The sequence below is a fragment of the Psittacula echo genome (genome assembly GCF_963264785.1).
Source record: "Psittacula echo genome assembly, chromosome: 10".
Lineage (NCBI taxonomy): Eukaryota > Metazoa > Chordata > Aves > Psittaciformes > Psittacidae > Psittacula > Psittacula echo.
The window spans coordinates 21,083,365-21,098,304 of record NC_137741.1 but is presented as its reverse complement, the minus strand read 5'-3'; the positions used below and the strand labels follow the sequence as shown (position 1 = coordinate 21,098,304).

At 39.0% G+C, this 14,940-nt stretch overlaps 1 protein-coding gene across 1 annotated transcript in view; it reads right to left on the bottom strand.

The window, feature by feature from the left end:
* Positions 1-14,940, bottom strand: part of IQCH (IQ motif containing H) — a gene marked incomplete at both ends in the record, with an annotated part of 54,847 nt that overhangs the window by 21,969 nt on the left and 17,938 nt on the right. The window contains 4 exon segments of the mRNA XM_080626350.1: positions 5,237-5,428; positions 7,327-7,599; positions 10,830-11,005; positions 13,336-13,419. Of these exon segments, the coding sequence (XP_080482476.1) occupies positions 5,237-5,428; positions 7,327-7,599; positions 10,830-11,005; positions 13,336-13,419 (725 nt within the window).

Here is a 14,940-nt window from a genome sequence, read left to right as displayed (position 1 = left end):
TCCTTTTTCAATCTCTGCATTTTGCTCACTCACCCTCCGTTCTGGTTTGACTCTCTAAAGAAAGGATTCTAATGAAGCCCAAAAATGTGGTTTCAAGAAGAGAAAGACATCACATAGATAATCCACAGCCACTTCCCAGGAATTGTATCTAACTTGCTGAGCTGCAGTGCTAAAGGCATTGTCAGACAATATCTGCTTTGTGTTTCATGAGCAGCACACAGTTAAACTTCCTTTATTCCTCGAGCTGCCTGGGTGTTACTTTTTGGATTTTAGCAAAATAAACATTTTTAAAATAATCCAAGCAGGCATTTTATTGGCTGCGATAACATTAACGGATTTCAGATTTCTTTAGTGCTCTTGCTTTATCCTCTCCTTCCACACTGTTATTGCTACAAACTGGCACTTAAATTCAATTGATTCAAAATATTCTGGATCCATATGGCCTAAAACCCTGGAGCTGAAGTTCTGATATTGCCTCACTGCTGTTTTCTAGCATTTGCCACTACTCCAGTCCCCAGATGGTGGAAGTAACATTTAAACCTCCTTTCCTCTGCCTTGTACAATAGACCTTGGCACCATTTCAACTGTTTACTCCGGTAATTAACAGCACTGATACCACAACAATTACAACTCCTACAATCTTAGCACAATAATGCTATGAATTAGTGAGAGCTAATGGCTGGAAGGTATAGTGGTTCCAGACTGCGAGATCTGTGCGGTTTTAGTCTCAACTAAAAGGTACAAACAGCACGCTCGCGGTACACAATGATTACCTTGTAATTAGTTTACACAAAGCTTCCTATTTAATGGCAAAACGCTGTAATTAACGCGTGACAGAAAATCAAAGGGTACTTTGTAAGCATATGAAAAATTAACACTGCAGGCCTATAGCTTTATGTACTGATTAGAAGCATATTAAATCAATAGGACATACAAACCAACAGCTTGCATATCTGATTATTGCAAGGCTCGGGAATGGATATCCTGGCTTCAATTGAACCAAGGGATACAATTATCATGCTTTATTTTACTTAAGATTTGAGAATCACCTGAGACATCATCGTGGCAGATACACAGATATATTAATGAGCTGAGTGAGAGCACTACGGACTGTCTGCAGCCACAGTGAATATTACAATTATTTAGGATATACTGCTGACAGAGCACTGTGCGTACCAGGAGACAAGCTGCAGCTGCATTGCTGTATAGGTAATCAATGTCTGTCTGAAATCTTTGGGTTCTCTCTCTTTTTCTATTAAACATCATCTCAGTTATGACGAATTTGCAAGCCTGTCAGAACGCTGGAAATGCACCTTGTGAGGAGGTGTCAGAGTCCCTGGCCCTCTTCAGGCTGAGGAAAGAACACACCTGCCAGGGCATGAGTGGAGTAACGCAGCAGCAAAGGCAACTGCCCAAGAACCCTTTCTAGACTTCAGGTGCTACACTAAGACCAACTCAAATTACTTGCTATTTATTCCAGTTGCAGTAATACCTGTAGCGCTGCCATAGGACAAAGCTGTTGGTGATACAAAAGGCGAAGGGAGTGGTGAACATTAGATTGGGTCATGGCAAGGAAAAAACAGTGTTAGGAAACTGAACTGTGCTCAGAGGGTTAGAAATGATACATGGCATTGCCAGCACGCTCTCTAAAATTGCTTCTTTGGCAGTGTTGTGGTTGGTTTTATTTTGACCTGCTTACAATCATATGCTTTTTACCCTAAATTCCTTCCTTCAGTAAAGAAGTAAGACATGGTACACAGGCTTCAGCTCACTTAATAGTACTTGCAGTTCATTCAACCAGTAAAGAATCCTTTCACCACTATTCCTAACTTCAAATAATCACAAAGTTTATCTATTACTTATTACAGGACTTTCTAAAGTTGACCAAAAGATTTTATTAATTTAAGGGAACATCCAGCCTTTTGCATCATTTTTATCTTGGCCTTTAAAACTCTTAATTTCCCAATAGCAACTGATGCAAAATCTTGCAACCAGTGTCTGAATATTGCTTTGTGCAGCTCAGACTAAAAGCTGGATTTTCCAGTTTTGTCACCTTTTGAGAAGATTTTGATTTCCTTTTATGCATTTTAGTGAATTTACCAAGATAGAGTCTATAAGGAAAAGAAACCGTGACAAAATACCGTGACACAACTGGAGGAAGCAGGATTCAAACACTCTAACATTTAAAACAGAAGGCTGCCCAAGCACATTAAATAGCTTCTTTTCTTCTACAGCAGATACTTAATGGAGGGTTTTGAAATGGTTGTGTAGCCAGGGCCAATTATAATGGCTTATTGAGAGAATATTTGTTGCTTGGTTTTCTATGTCTTATTCTATTCTTGTCTTTTCAGCTCTTCTTTATCCCCACCCTTCACCCTTTCTTGGTCTTTGGTCTGATCTTATTTTTAGGATTGCTGCTAGGTGAAAACTCACATCAGGCACCTGGTCCTGGTGGTTAATTAAGAGTCACAGCGTAATAAAAGATATATTAATTTAACTACTGATTTAGATACTATTTTGAGTTCTATAGTTATAGAGTGGCATCTCTGCATAGTCTAGTATTATTTTATCTAAAAAGGGAACTTAAAAGAAGAAAAAAAGCAACACTAAGGGGAAGGTGATGTTACCTTTCCTCTAAAAGGGAGGAGGACATCAAAAGTTCTGAGAATCTGAGGTCCCAAGATTCAGAGATCAGGAGGCATAACAGACTTTGATTTATCAATCAAAAGGCACCAAATCCACTTTGTAGACTGCTTTTCTGCCAATCTTCAGCTTGAATTCTGAGCAGGCATCTGAGAACCTTTCTTCAAGGTCATGACAGCATGGCTTTCACAGTGAAGAATGTCCCTACAAATGGCCTCACGGGTGCCCAATGTGCACGTGGAGGCAGCAGCTCTCTTCATATAAAGTATCATTAGAATGTGGGCCTTAGGATGACAGACGGCAGCAGTGCACAGTCAGATGAAGGCCTTACAGAGATGTTTGGCATGGTTCGTGAATTGAGCCCTTTACGCAGTTGCAGAATAATTCTTCAGATAACTCAGATACTGCATTAACAGGGTGAAATAGCTCAGTAATCCTGCCCTGCACTTCTGCTTGCCCAACATTCTGTCTGAAATGAGGAATCTAAAATCAGCCTCATTTTTAGATGGAATACATTTTTTACACAGTTCAAACTTACAAACTATATTATTTTTAATCTGTTGCCTACTCCCTACCAACGAGGCAAATCTGGGTATCGTGTCTTAAACTGCTATGCAAATGATGCTATTTGTAAGTATTAACATAATTTAGTGCTTACAGTCATGTTCTCATTTCTAATAATTCTAGCAGAATGGCGAGGTTTCCAGTGTACTCTTAGCCTGCAGGATAGTCTTTCATCAAGGAGCTGAATTTTTTAATAACCTGCCAGCATCCGTTTTGTATGTGGCAGCCGATGCCGATGACACAATGTCTTCATTATCAAAAGAAACAGGTCTACACACTGTAATAGGACATTAAAGCATGCCTGTGCCCATAAACTAATGCTTTGATGTTTAAATGTGTATCATTACAATGGGATTCCTTAACAAAGGATGATTTTAATCCTCTGCTCTCAATGGTAGTACTCAGTGGAGGCTGCAATTCATTAGATAGAAAAGGTCTCCTATACAGATTGGAACACGCGTATTCCAACAAGAGGTTCAAAATGGCAGCGAGGTCCATGCTTTGCCAAAACCAGCTTTAATACTGGGCTGGATTTATGGAAGCATTACTGCTGACTCTAAGAAATTAGATCAAATACATTATTCCATGTATATTTTCCAACTTCCAACCCATGTTTATGTTTAAGGGCTTTAATGGGCTGATTCCTCGTTGCATCAAAGCTGAATATAAAAGTGTTATAAAAGGGGAACCAAAGCAAGCCAGTTAGCACTGCATCCTTTCCGGAGTCACTCAGCCACAAAGAATCCAAAAGGCACAGGAATGCTAATAGGGAATTTATACCAGCAAAGAACTAGACTTGGGGAATGATTCTTGTGCCCCACTGACTTAGGTGCTGGGTGTAGTACATGGGTGTACAGTTAGTTTTATGTCCCTGAGAGCTCAGTGGCCAGATGCTGACCCTCCATTGGCTCTCCAGCACTCTGCTCTATACTGCTTGACTTGCCCAGAGTGAGGGATCTTTAGCAGATCAGGGAAATCAGCCCTTCAGCTTTACATCATCAGCTCTATTTTATAACATGGAATTATTTTGTAGTTATCAAATGCAACAGAACCATAACCAGCACAATTTGAAATTTTAATACACAATATAATTCAATCAAACAAAAATTTCAAACTGGTATGGATTGAATTAAAAAAAAATCAAAAGAGCTATAATGAGTAGTTTATGTAAATTAAACAATTCTTTCCGGATACATTCCTTCTGGCTTTAAAGCCATTACATTAGGATTGAATTTGGCACAATATACAGAAATATCAAATGCTTATTGAAATTAACACATTTAAATACCAATGAATATTTAAACTACAAATAGTTTTCTGAATGGCAGAACTAATCAAGTCTGGTTTCTTATGGATTTTTCTGTGGTTGAAATGTTATCATCTTACAGCCTCTCTCAATCATGTGGATTCTTGAGAATCTACTAGTGCTATGCTGTTCCCTCTAAGTATTCATAGGGTCTTCCTCCTTACCTAAACACCCACTGTAATGAAACATGCAGGACAATCTCCAAGACCTCAAGCTTTCTTATACAGCTGAAAATAACTTTATTAGTTATTAGTGAGGGAAAAATAGAGAAAAAATAATCCTTAGAAAACCAGATTATAATGACTTTGGATGTGGTTTCAAATTGATTAGTGTTGTTCAGCTGTATTAATGCAACACTTTGTTCCAATAATTCCAAGTTTCTATGTAGATACAAGGCTCTGCCACCTATATACTTTCATTTACACATGTCCTCACTTTGGATAAAAAACACTGTAAAATTTGCACATTACTGCATATGAACGAAGTGTTACTTACTCCACATCGGACGCCAGGCTTTCATTTTTATCTCGGTACATTTAACTGTTTTATTTGAACCACTGTTACCTATTGCTTTGCACAAGCTAGTCTGGGCTCTGTAATATCAGCTCTTAGCTAAGTCTTAAAATGAAAGCTCAGAGAAAGGAAATAGTGTGAGGAATAACCACAGTGGCCTATTAAGAAGCCACAACATCAAACAGGGCACCCCACTCCTGTGTTACTTACGTGTGCCCACTTCTCACTCCACGTCTCAGGGCTGTGTCGCTGACGTTCCTTTTGCACCCAGGGGTAGCATTTCAGATGTGAAATAATGTCACAATAGGCAGTACCATTTCCTCCACACTCATCATTCACTTTAAACAGCCAGCGCTGCACTTCCATATTGTCTATGATGAGCTGGCTGAGAACACTGATCATCTGTGGAGCAATCACACAGAGATATTTTGGGCTATGGTTCTTCAATTTAGACTTCCAGTTTTCAAATAATTGGACTTCAAATTTATTATCTAAACACAGTTGCTTTATCCCAGAGATGCTCATGTTGTTACATTATCTTGGATACACAGCACAATGAGCCTTGAACATCTTTTGATGAAGGTTCTATGGCCTTCATCCTGTACTTGAGTCCATCAAACAGCACTGAGCACCTTTGCTGGTCAGAGCAGCTGTGCTCCAAGAGCGAAATTTGCCTGTCCAAGCTATTTTGTGTGATGAGGATCTTAGGCTTTGGATAATCAGTACTGCTCAATAAATGTTTGTGACAGGGAACAACATGGGGTGGACTACACTATCTGCAGTATCTGAGAAACAATTGTGCCAGATTCCAACACCAGCCAAACAGCTGGGAAATTTTCTTACTGGAGAGTACATTCTCTGGTTATAAATGTAGGAAGGAGTTACCAAGCAGCCTTCATAAAAATGCTAATTATTTATTTGTGTATGTACACAGATTGAAATGGCTTTTAAAATGCCTTCTGCCCAGCTGGTGTAGGATGCAATTAGCTTCTTGGAAACTGCAAATGCCTTTGAACCTGGTAAAAGTGTTATCAGATCTTGTCACGTTGGCTACAGCCTTCCACATTTTTACATAGTAATTTGGGGGACTTTTGTTTCTTACTTTTTAATGTTGACCTAAAATACATTTCCATGTGTGTCCTGATGCTATTATTTGTGGCTTTTGAGAATCACTTAAATGTGTTTTTCTTGATGACTCCCCTACAGTAATGGAGAGGATCAATAACACTGTAAGGACTGTACCAATCATAAAGAATTATGTGCTATCTTTAAGTGAAAATGGAATTGTGCTTTAGCGTAGCATCACCTTGCTTTGATTATTTAACCCAAAATGTTAATATTTCATACAAGCAAGCAGAAGTACAACTTCCATAACACTGTAGTAGGAATCACAAGTATTTGATTCACATAAATTATTTAACAATAAATCGGTTGGGTTTTAGATCATTGATCATGTATTTATTTCATCTACTACAGAAGTTTCAGTGTTTGTGTAGCTGAGATTGTTTTCAGCATTAAAGGTGATTAATAAATAGCAAAGCAACATGAAACGCCTCTCAAAGAAGTAGGAATACCTGCAAATCGTGGCTTTCCTTTTGCTGTCTGAGACACAGCACCACCATAAAAATATATTTTAAAAGAATCAGTACAGACCGTATTTAGACATATCACTGCAAATTGCAAGAGCAGCTTCGAGAATGAATGCACTGAATGCAAAATAAGCAGATGCAAACTGAACCCAATACAAAAAACTCCTGTGCCTTGTAGTTTAGGTAACATTTTGGGTTTTTTCTTAGGGGTCATGCTAACGAGATAAGTGACTTCAGCAGTGATAAGCTGGATGCAAAGCAAACTTTGGTTGCAGATACATTCAGTGAGCCTCAGTCTGAACCAGCTGAGGCTGACTGCCTAAGTGCAAGAAATGTTCCCTTCATTAAATACCTGATTTTCCCAGAATTCCTTGTTCTATTTTCTGTCACTGGTAAAATTCCAACTAGTTGCATTGAGGCCACAACTTCATCCATGGAGCAGCAACACAAACTCTTCGAAATAACTGGGCCAAACACCCTTATATGTTCTCAAGAGAGACCGTGAAAGACACAGAACAATTGCGTTACTGCCAGACCAGGATACAAATTGCATTTAATTGGTTAGGCAGAGCCAAGGAAGAACGCAACCTCACACATGGTTTAATGAAACCAGTCTGGTCTAATCAATGGAGTCATTGTAATCGTAATCATACAATGTCTGCATCCCATCAAGTGAAAACAGGCACCTGCAAGTTGCGCCATCCCACTTACCTGCTCCTTGGTGTAGATGTCTGACTCTCCAGGAGGGGTTGGCACATGGGCACTGGCAAAAATTCGTTTACTTCCAGACTTGGTACTATAGAGATGAGCCACTTCTGGCACCGAGCCTAATATAGGCACATTTAGCATGTCAGCCACAGCTAAATCATCATTGTGGGGAACCCCTCCAACAATGTAGGCAGCTCTGCTCTGGAGAAGAGTTCTTATTCTTTTGATAGTCTTGGGACTGTACTTCAGCAGCGTGGCCAGGCACATGTGATGCTCCTGGAGAAAGATAACATTATTCTTGCTAAAAGGTGTTCTTTTCTATTCCATGAAACTCATTTATAATGTTGCACACAATAAATACATTATTAATAGCAGGCTGGGTTATGACCTATCCTGTAGCTTAGCAGTTTAAATTGATAAAAGCTGTTGGGGTGAGGTTCCATAATCGTGCACATCTTTAGTGTGCTGGAAATGGGCTCATTGGGAATAGAACTAATTACTACACATCTGTATTTATTTGATCCATGCGGAATTATCCTTCTGTCAGTCGGCAGAGAGGCTGGTGGCCTTTGGATAATAGTGATTCATCTCAGCAACACTTCTGGCATGGTTTAACTCTAAAGCTCCTAAAAATCAATAACAAAAATGAAGAACACCCTCCTTACAGCAGGGAATGTATTTCACCATACAGTTCAGCAGTGTTTTAAGTGATTCTCTGAGAATAAACCACTTTGATTTACCAAAGCTTGCTCTGATCACATTAAATTACTGGGGATATACGTTTCCATTACATGGTATTTCTGATAGTTACTGTAAATGGAACTACAGAGTACTCAAGGGGTGGTATTTTTGTTGTTTAAAGTACAAGGGCTTCAACTTTTTGGAAGGAATTTTTCATTTCTTCTAAAAAAGGAGTTCTATTGTTGAATGAGCTGATCATGGCAGATGCTGTAACCTCTGAATTGAAACTATCAGGTGAAACCTCAAAAATATTTCCTACCACATATCCTATGCTCAGCCTGCAGATAACCTAATTCTCTTTGCAAAGATACAGAGGTACATTGAGGTTGAGGCAGACAGGGATGGACATCATGCAGACGTAGTACACGAGGCATCCACTGCGATAGATTGCCATAAATCATATTTCTTACAAGGAGAAAAATCATCTTTACACTTTGATTTCATCTAATTAGGCCGTAGCCAGGAAAGTTTTCCTTTTCAGGCCAGCATAACTACCGGATTTGCTAGGGATTTCCAGGACTGAGGAACCCAGAATATTTTCTTTCAAAGTCCTGGATGCTCCTTCACAGGGTCTCAAGTATAAGTCCTGATTTGAATGGAGATGAAGGTGGAAAAGGAGATGGAGTAGTCCCTGGAAGCAGACATAAGGAATCCCCTTTTAACAGTTTCTCAGTGCGTTGTCACACCAAACAGCTCCAAGAAACACCCAAGTCTCTCTAAAAAATTCAGACATACTGCAAGGACAGTGAGGATGTTAAGTCAGAGACATGAGATACTCTTCAAAGTTCTAATAGGAAAAGGGAAGTCACAGGAATATAAGAGCAAAAAAGAACAACAAACAGATTTCCTGGAGCCTTTTTCCTCCTATCAGTTTTAAACTCCAGACTCTTCATGTTCTGATTCCTGTTTCTTTTCTCCTGAGTGCTGGGATAAAAGCAGGACATGGCCCATTCTGCTGGTGTCGTGGCTGAGTTCTGCTACAGAGAGAACAGGATCAATTTCCAGGCTCGGTCACTTGCTCCCTGGGGCCACGAGTGGTGATGTAGGGACGAGATTTGCTTTGTGTCTCTCAATAATGGATTTTACAGTTAATTAAAGAGTGCAGGAAACAGGCTGTAAAATCTAGTTCATTCCTGCTTTGAGAGCGGTAGAGCTGCCATGATATATTACAGGAGTGTGAGTGGCAGCAGGTAAAAGCAGAATGAAGGAATTCTCAGAATTCCTTTGGTAAGTTCCCTACATCAGAGCATGTAACTGTTCCCAGTAAATCACAGCTGCACCTAGAAAAGAAGCTTTCTTTGGAAGATCTCAACAGAAATTGCAAGAGTGAAGGCAATACACAAGAGACACCTGAAAACAACCTACTTTTACACTGAAACTACTTCAGCCAAATCACCACAGCCAAAATCATTCATGAAAGACATTTTCCATTCCTGGACAGGCCTTCCATGTTTAGCAGTGCATCTTTTATCCATAAACTGATGTGGTTTAAGTGGTATTTTTAACATGTTTTATGTAGAAGGCTTCTTAAAGCTTCCAATATTTGGTAGTTAGTACTGGAAAAATCACCCAATATCCAGAGAAAAAACAGCTTCAATTGTCAAAGTGAAACTTGAAACAATTTCATCAACAGTTTACCGTCCCAATAATTCAACTTTGCAAGGTGAAGGCCCAGCACAGGCAGCTCTGATTCTTGTAGGTGTCCAGTATCAGATAAAAGAACAATACTGAAGCTACCTCCTAAACCCACAGATATCATGTTGATGCTTTTCTCCAACTTAAGAGCAAACAGAAAACATTCATGCCTACAGAATTCATTCTAACTGTGCAAAGCTATCAGGCCGCTCTGACTCAGGGGTCCCCCCCTGCACAGCAAGAGCACTCAGCACTTCTCTCACTTCGGTGTTTTTGGACTATTCAACAGAAGAGGATTCATACATAGAGCAAGTGTCTTGCTGAACATTATGCTAGTGTCAAGCAATGCACTTATGAAATACAAAAAGCTTCTTTCCCTTCTGAAGCTATTGGTTTCAATCTCTATATGGTATAGTAAATACTTGTTCAACAACACGACTAGAAGAGGATTATTAATATATGTCAAAAACAGGAGCAGGGTTTCAAGCATAGCCCCTAGAGATGGAAACACAGTACGAAGTTTCATAAAACTCAAATCTCAGCTGAGACCCCATAATACTCATAAAATTATTCTTCACTGTAAGGAGTGTTCACTGCCTACAGTATTCTCAGAAACACTGTTCACAGTGTACATTAATTAAGGTCTTTTTTTAGACCATGTTTTATCACCTGGGTTTTAAACTGATTTCACAGGTTCAAAACTAATATTTCTATATTAAGTTGGTTTTAAGTTGTGCTTTTTAGCAAGTTCTGCATTAGATTTCCTTGTAAGAAACACTCCAGACTTGACTGATTGAATGCTGGGCTGCCCAGAGATAAAAGTTGGCGTAATAAGAATGGTTTATTGCTACGATTTGCTTAGAGATATAAATCTATCAAGTTCCCAGGCCCAAGCATATAGTAAGAAGGGACAGTGCTCTACAAATAGCCAATATAAGACTATCTCAACTAAGTCCATAAAGCTAAACCAGGATATTTATTTCCGATGCTCTAACTAGTAGTCTAATCAGTAAAGCCCTTAAACTTGCAATAATATTTCACTGATGTGTACCAGAGCGTTACAAGTTATAAAATTTCCAATTTAATTTTACTGCATCCCTCAAGCTGTAGTAATTAGAAGACAAACTCACAGGGAAGCTGTTTATAGCTTCAGGGGTGAGAATCCTGAACCTGTCCTGCAGGTCACCCATGGCCTCGGGGTGCCTAGATCTAACAGCTGCCTGCAGACCCAGGAGTTTATTGTAATACTGCAGTAACTCCTCACTCAGATGAAGGGGGCAGATGTAGATGACGTCCACGTTGGCATCTAAAACAAAGGGGCACAATGTTCATTATTGGAAGGAAGGTAGATTCCATTCAGAGCAGCAAACTGCTAATTCCCAGCCCCTTGCAAACAAACAGCTTCCTGAAACAAGTGCTGGAAATAAAACAGATCTGCAATTCCCAGATCTTAGTGGTTTAACTGCTTTTTCTGTGCTTCAGCATTTCTCCGAAGACAGGTCAGCAAACCAAAGAAATAGTTGGGTTTCAAAATTCAATCTGCAGAACATATTGGGGGCAGAATTTGGAAGTGTTGCAGGGGGATTTCTATGCGTGACTCCCATTAACATCAATGGGAATTGCAGCACTGCTTTAAAAATATATCCCATTAGCTTCAGTAAATTATAAAACTGAGCTATTCAGTTTAGAAAGCTGATGAAATTGCAGGTTTTGTGCTTCCTGGATTTTGCATGGCCTGTTCCCATTCTTATCCTGTCCATATAAAACCTCACGGTAGGATACCATTAATAACTACTGTGGAGCATGTGAGTGTGCAGATTAGCTACGTAAATACCACAGTGTGGAAATCTGCTTTTCTCTATGCAAAACAACTTGGCCTGAAAGACAGTGTATATGCAAACACTCAGAGGTGAGAAAGTGGAAGTCTTTAATACATGTTTGGAAAATGTTAACTACTCTGCTCTTCTAAAATATTAATGTTAATAGATGAGCTAATGAATTAACAGGCCTTGCAACATCAATAGAACGCAGTGCCAAGAAGCACTCCTAGATTGTGATCCAACTTCTGCTGAAATCAGTAGGAAGTCTTTCATTGTCTTTCCTGGGCACAGGAACAAGAGCCTGGGAAGTGCCAGGGACAACTGCTATTCCACATGAGTGAATCAGAAGCAAAGCAAGTGTCAGACTAAGGAAACCCTGAGCCTGACGTTATAAAGGAATAAGATATTCCATCCGTTCACTTTGTTTTGCCACACTGCTGCAGGCAAACAACCCACAGTAAAATGTAAGGCTGGAATCTGAAGGAGTGCAGCACCCAACAAGCAGCCCTGTATTTGAAGCCCCCACAAAGCCTTTATATAATACACTTCATTACTATATAACTTCTTAAACATAATTAAAAGGACAGTTCACTAGAACTGTCAGTCAGTACTTTGTTGCTTTTAGGCATTTACTCAGATTTGTGAAGATGAGCCTCAGAATTCACCAGCTTGGGTACAAAAAGACTCTTGTGTCAGCGGTGAAGCTGGACTATACTGTCAAAAATGGACAAGCTTAAGTGAATCTGTTGAATAAAACACTGCAGCACATTTTACTGCTCTTAGCATGGCCCTGTAAAGAGATAATACAAGTCTCCTTTGGACACAGTGGGGCTCCAGAGAAAGATTAACTCATGAGAGGTCACAACAAGCAAGGAAATCCTCTGGGATTCTAAAAAAAAGAAAACCAATATGGTAAATCTCAATGCTCTTCTGCCAGGCAGAGGTAAAGCAGCTGGTCTAGGTAATGATTTAGTCAACATTTGACTAGCTTGTATCTTACTCATGGTCTATTTTACATTTTACGCTAGTTTTCATGTTGACAGATCTCAAAGTGAGAAAACACCTGGTTAATGTGTTCACTTTGTCCCTTTAAGTTTCTAACTCTCATTTTAGAGCCCCCCCAAAAATCTGTTAAAAAAATAAAACTGTACTGTGGAAAACCAATATTAGTGCCTAGATAATATATAAAGGCAATTACATTATTATTTTAGGCAACTGTAAATTTCTGGATCCAATATATTCTGGTTACAAACTTACTAAATGGCATTTATAAAATAATAATGATACTGAAATATACATGGATCATGTGAAGTATTATGAAGTATGTCATTCCAGGGAGCCAGTGAGGCTGGTCACTGACAAATCATGTTCCTTACTGCTTTGCTTAAGAGAGGACTGTTACTCCAGCAAAAAAAGCCCTCTTTGTAAATGTATGTCTTCTGCCTCTTTTGCTAATTTAAAAAACATCAGTTTAAATAAGGCCTTGCTCTTCCCTAGCACATCTTTCTCTCCATATGAGCCTGAGTGAACACCAGCAGAATTAGCTACCTAATTTTGTAGAACACTAAACACTTTTGTGGTGCTCAGCATGCCACAGGATGAGGCTGCTTTACCTTAGCATGGAGCTGGGAAGAATCAGCATGTTTTTCTTATGAATGACATGGTCAGGAGCAAATGCCACAGCAGATAAATTGCTTCCAAGCTTATATGTTCTCTATATTTACCATTAATACACAAATCCTCAACAGTCATTCTCTTTTACTTATTATGGGCAAATAATGAGCGAAAAATAGGCAGCCAGCAGCTCAGAACATACCCAGTATGTCACACAGCCTTCCCATCTGCATGTTCTGCTGGAGAGCAAGGTCAGGAATATGCTCACGGATGCCTTGGGAATATCCTGGAAAAAAAGTAAAGCCCCCCCAACTGTATTCAGAAAACCCTCAGTATTAGAAGGAAATCAGACTTTGCATTAAAAAAAGCTGTAATGAAGGTGTTTCAAATTCCAAACATGGCATAGCACTAACTGCATCATCTTTATGAATTTACTTGTATTAGTGAACTGATGTAACATTCCATTTTTATGTAATGAGGTATTAAATACAAACCTAAATGTTAGACCTATACAGCTTTATATTTCAAACATGCAGACTGAGCATTTTGAGTCGTCTTTACTGCTGGGTTTTATTTTTAAACACTGAAAAACCTGACACCATCATTAAGGAAGAATCCTGGTACATTTTGTTCTTCGCACACATAAAAGGCAACAAACCCACTTCATTAAGGAGATGTCTGAGCTATACCTGATCACTTTGTTGCAGAGGATGAGTGAGTGGCAGCCTGTCTGAGCTTGGATTATCTATCTAGAGGTCAGACTCCAGCTGATTGCACACTCACATTCAAAGACAGCAGTAAATGACATGTAACTGTAACCTCTAATCCTGTAATTTTTAAATTCAGCTAATTCTAAATAAGTCTCTGTGTATGAACACACACAATGTGAGTTCATAGCTGCAATAGCTGTGATTGAATTAATAAGGAAGTTAAGCTTAACACGTCATGTTTGGCATAAAATCTTGACTAATCCAGTAACAAGATCCTTACATTTCATATATCCACACACGACCAATCACCTGAAATGTATGAAACTCTCAGTTTGACCATAATGTGCTCAGTATTTCAGTGCTTTCATTTTGGAAGACAGTAATAGTGGATCCTACAGGCAAATTACAAGGACAGTTCTTCCAAGTAGTCACCATTCTGAGGTGCTGTGGCAATGATACTTTGCACACAGAACATAATAAAATATAGAGGAATGGAAATCACCAGTTTCAGTTTTAGTAATTTCTTGTAAAACCTACACACAGTAGTTAGCACAATGGCACCAGGCATCTGCAGAACTATATCAAAAGATATTGATTTTCTTTTCCCACTTTAATATTAAGCTACAGTAATACGAAAAAGCTTGCTTTCATTAGTTAAACTGTAGTCTCAAGGCTTCACTTTGTTCTCTCAGGTGGGGACCAGTTTTAAGCCACTAACAATGCTGCCTTCCAATTACAAACATAGAATGCAGCTGATTTATTTCCCTGCACTAAACTGTCCTCTTGAAAACACATTTGGTTTAAAGAAATAAGTCTGGGCAGAAAAGTAACATGCAAATAGTACTTGGAAAATCAGTCATTATTAGAAAGGAATAATGGTTAAAGTAGCAATGAAAAGTTAAAACTTGCATGTTGCAGTGGTTCTGCAGAAACACTGTAGCATAAACCATGACAGCATCACACCAACTACCACATGTACTCTTCTTTGATAGGTTAATAAAACATATTAATTCACAATATATTAGTTTCCATTGACATGACCCCATTAAACTTAATGAGAAGAATAGTCACTCCTTGTGAATTCTTCATCTTCCAAG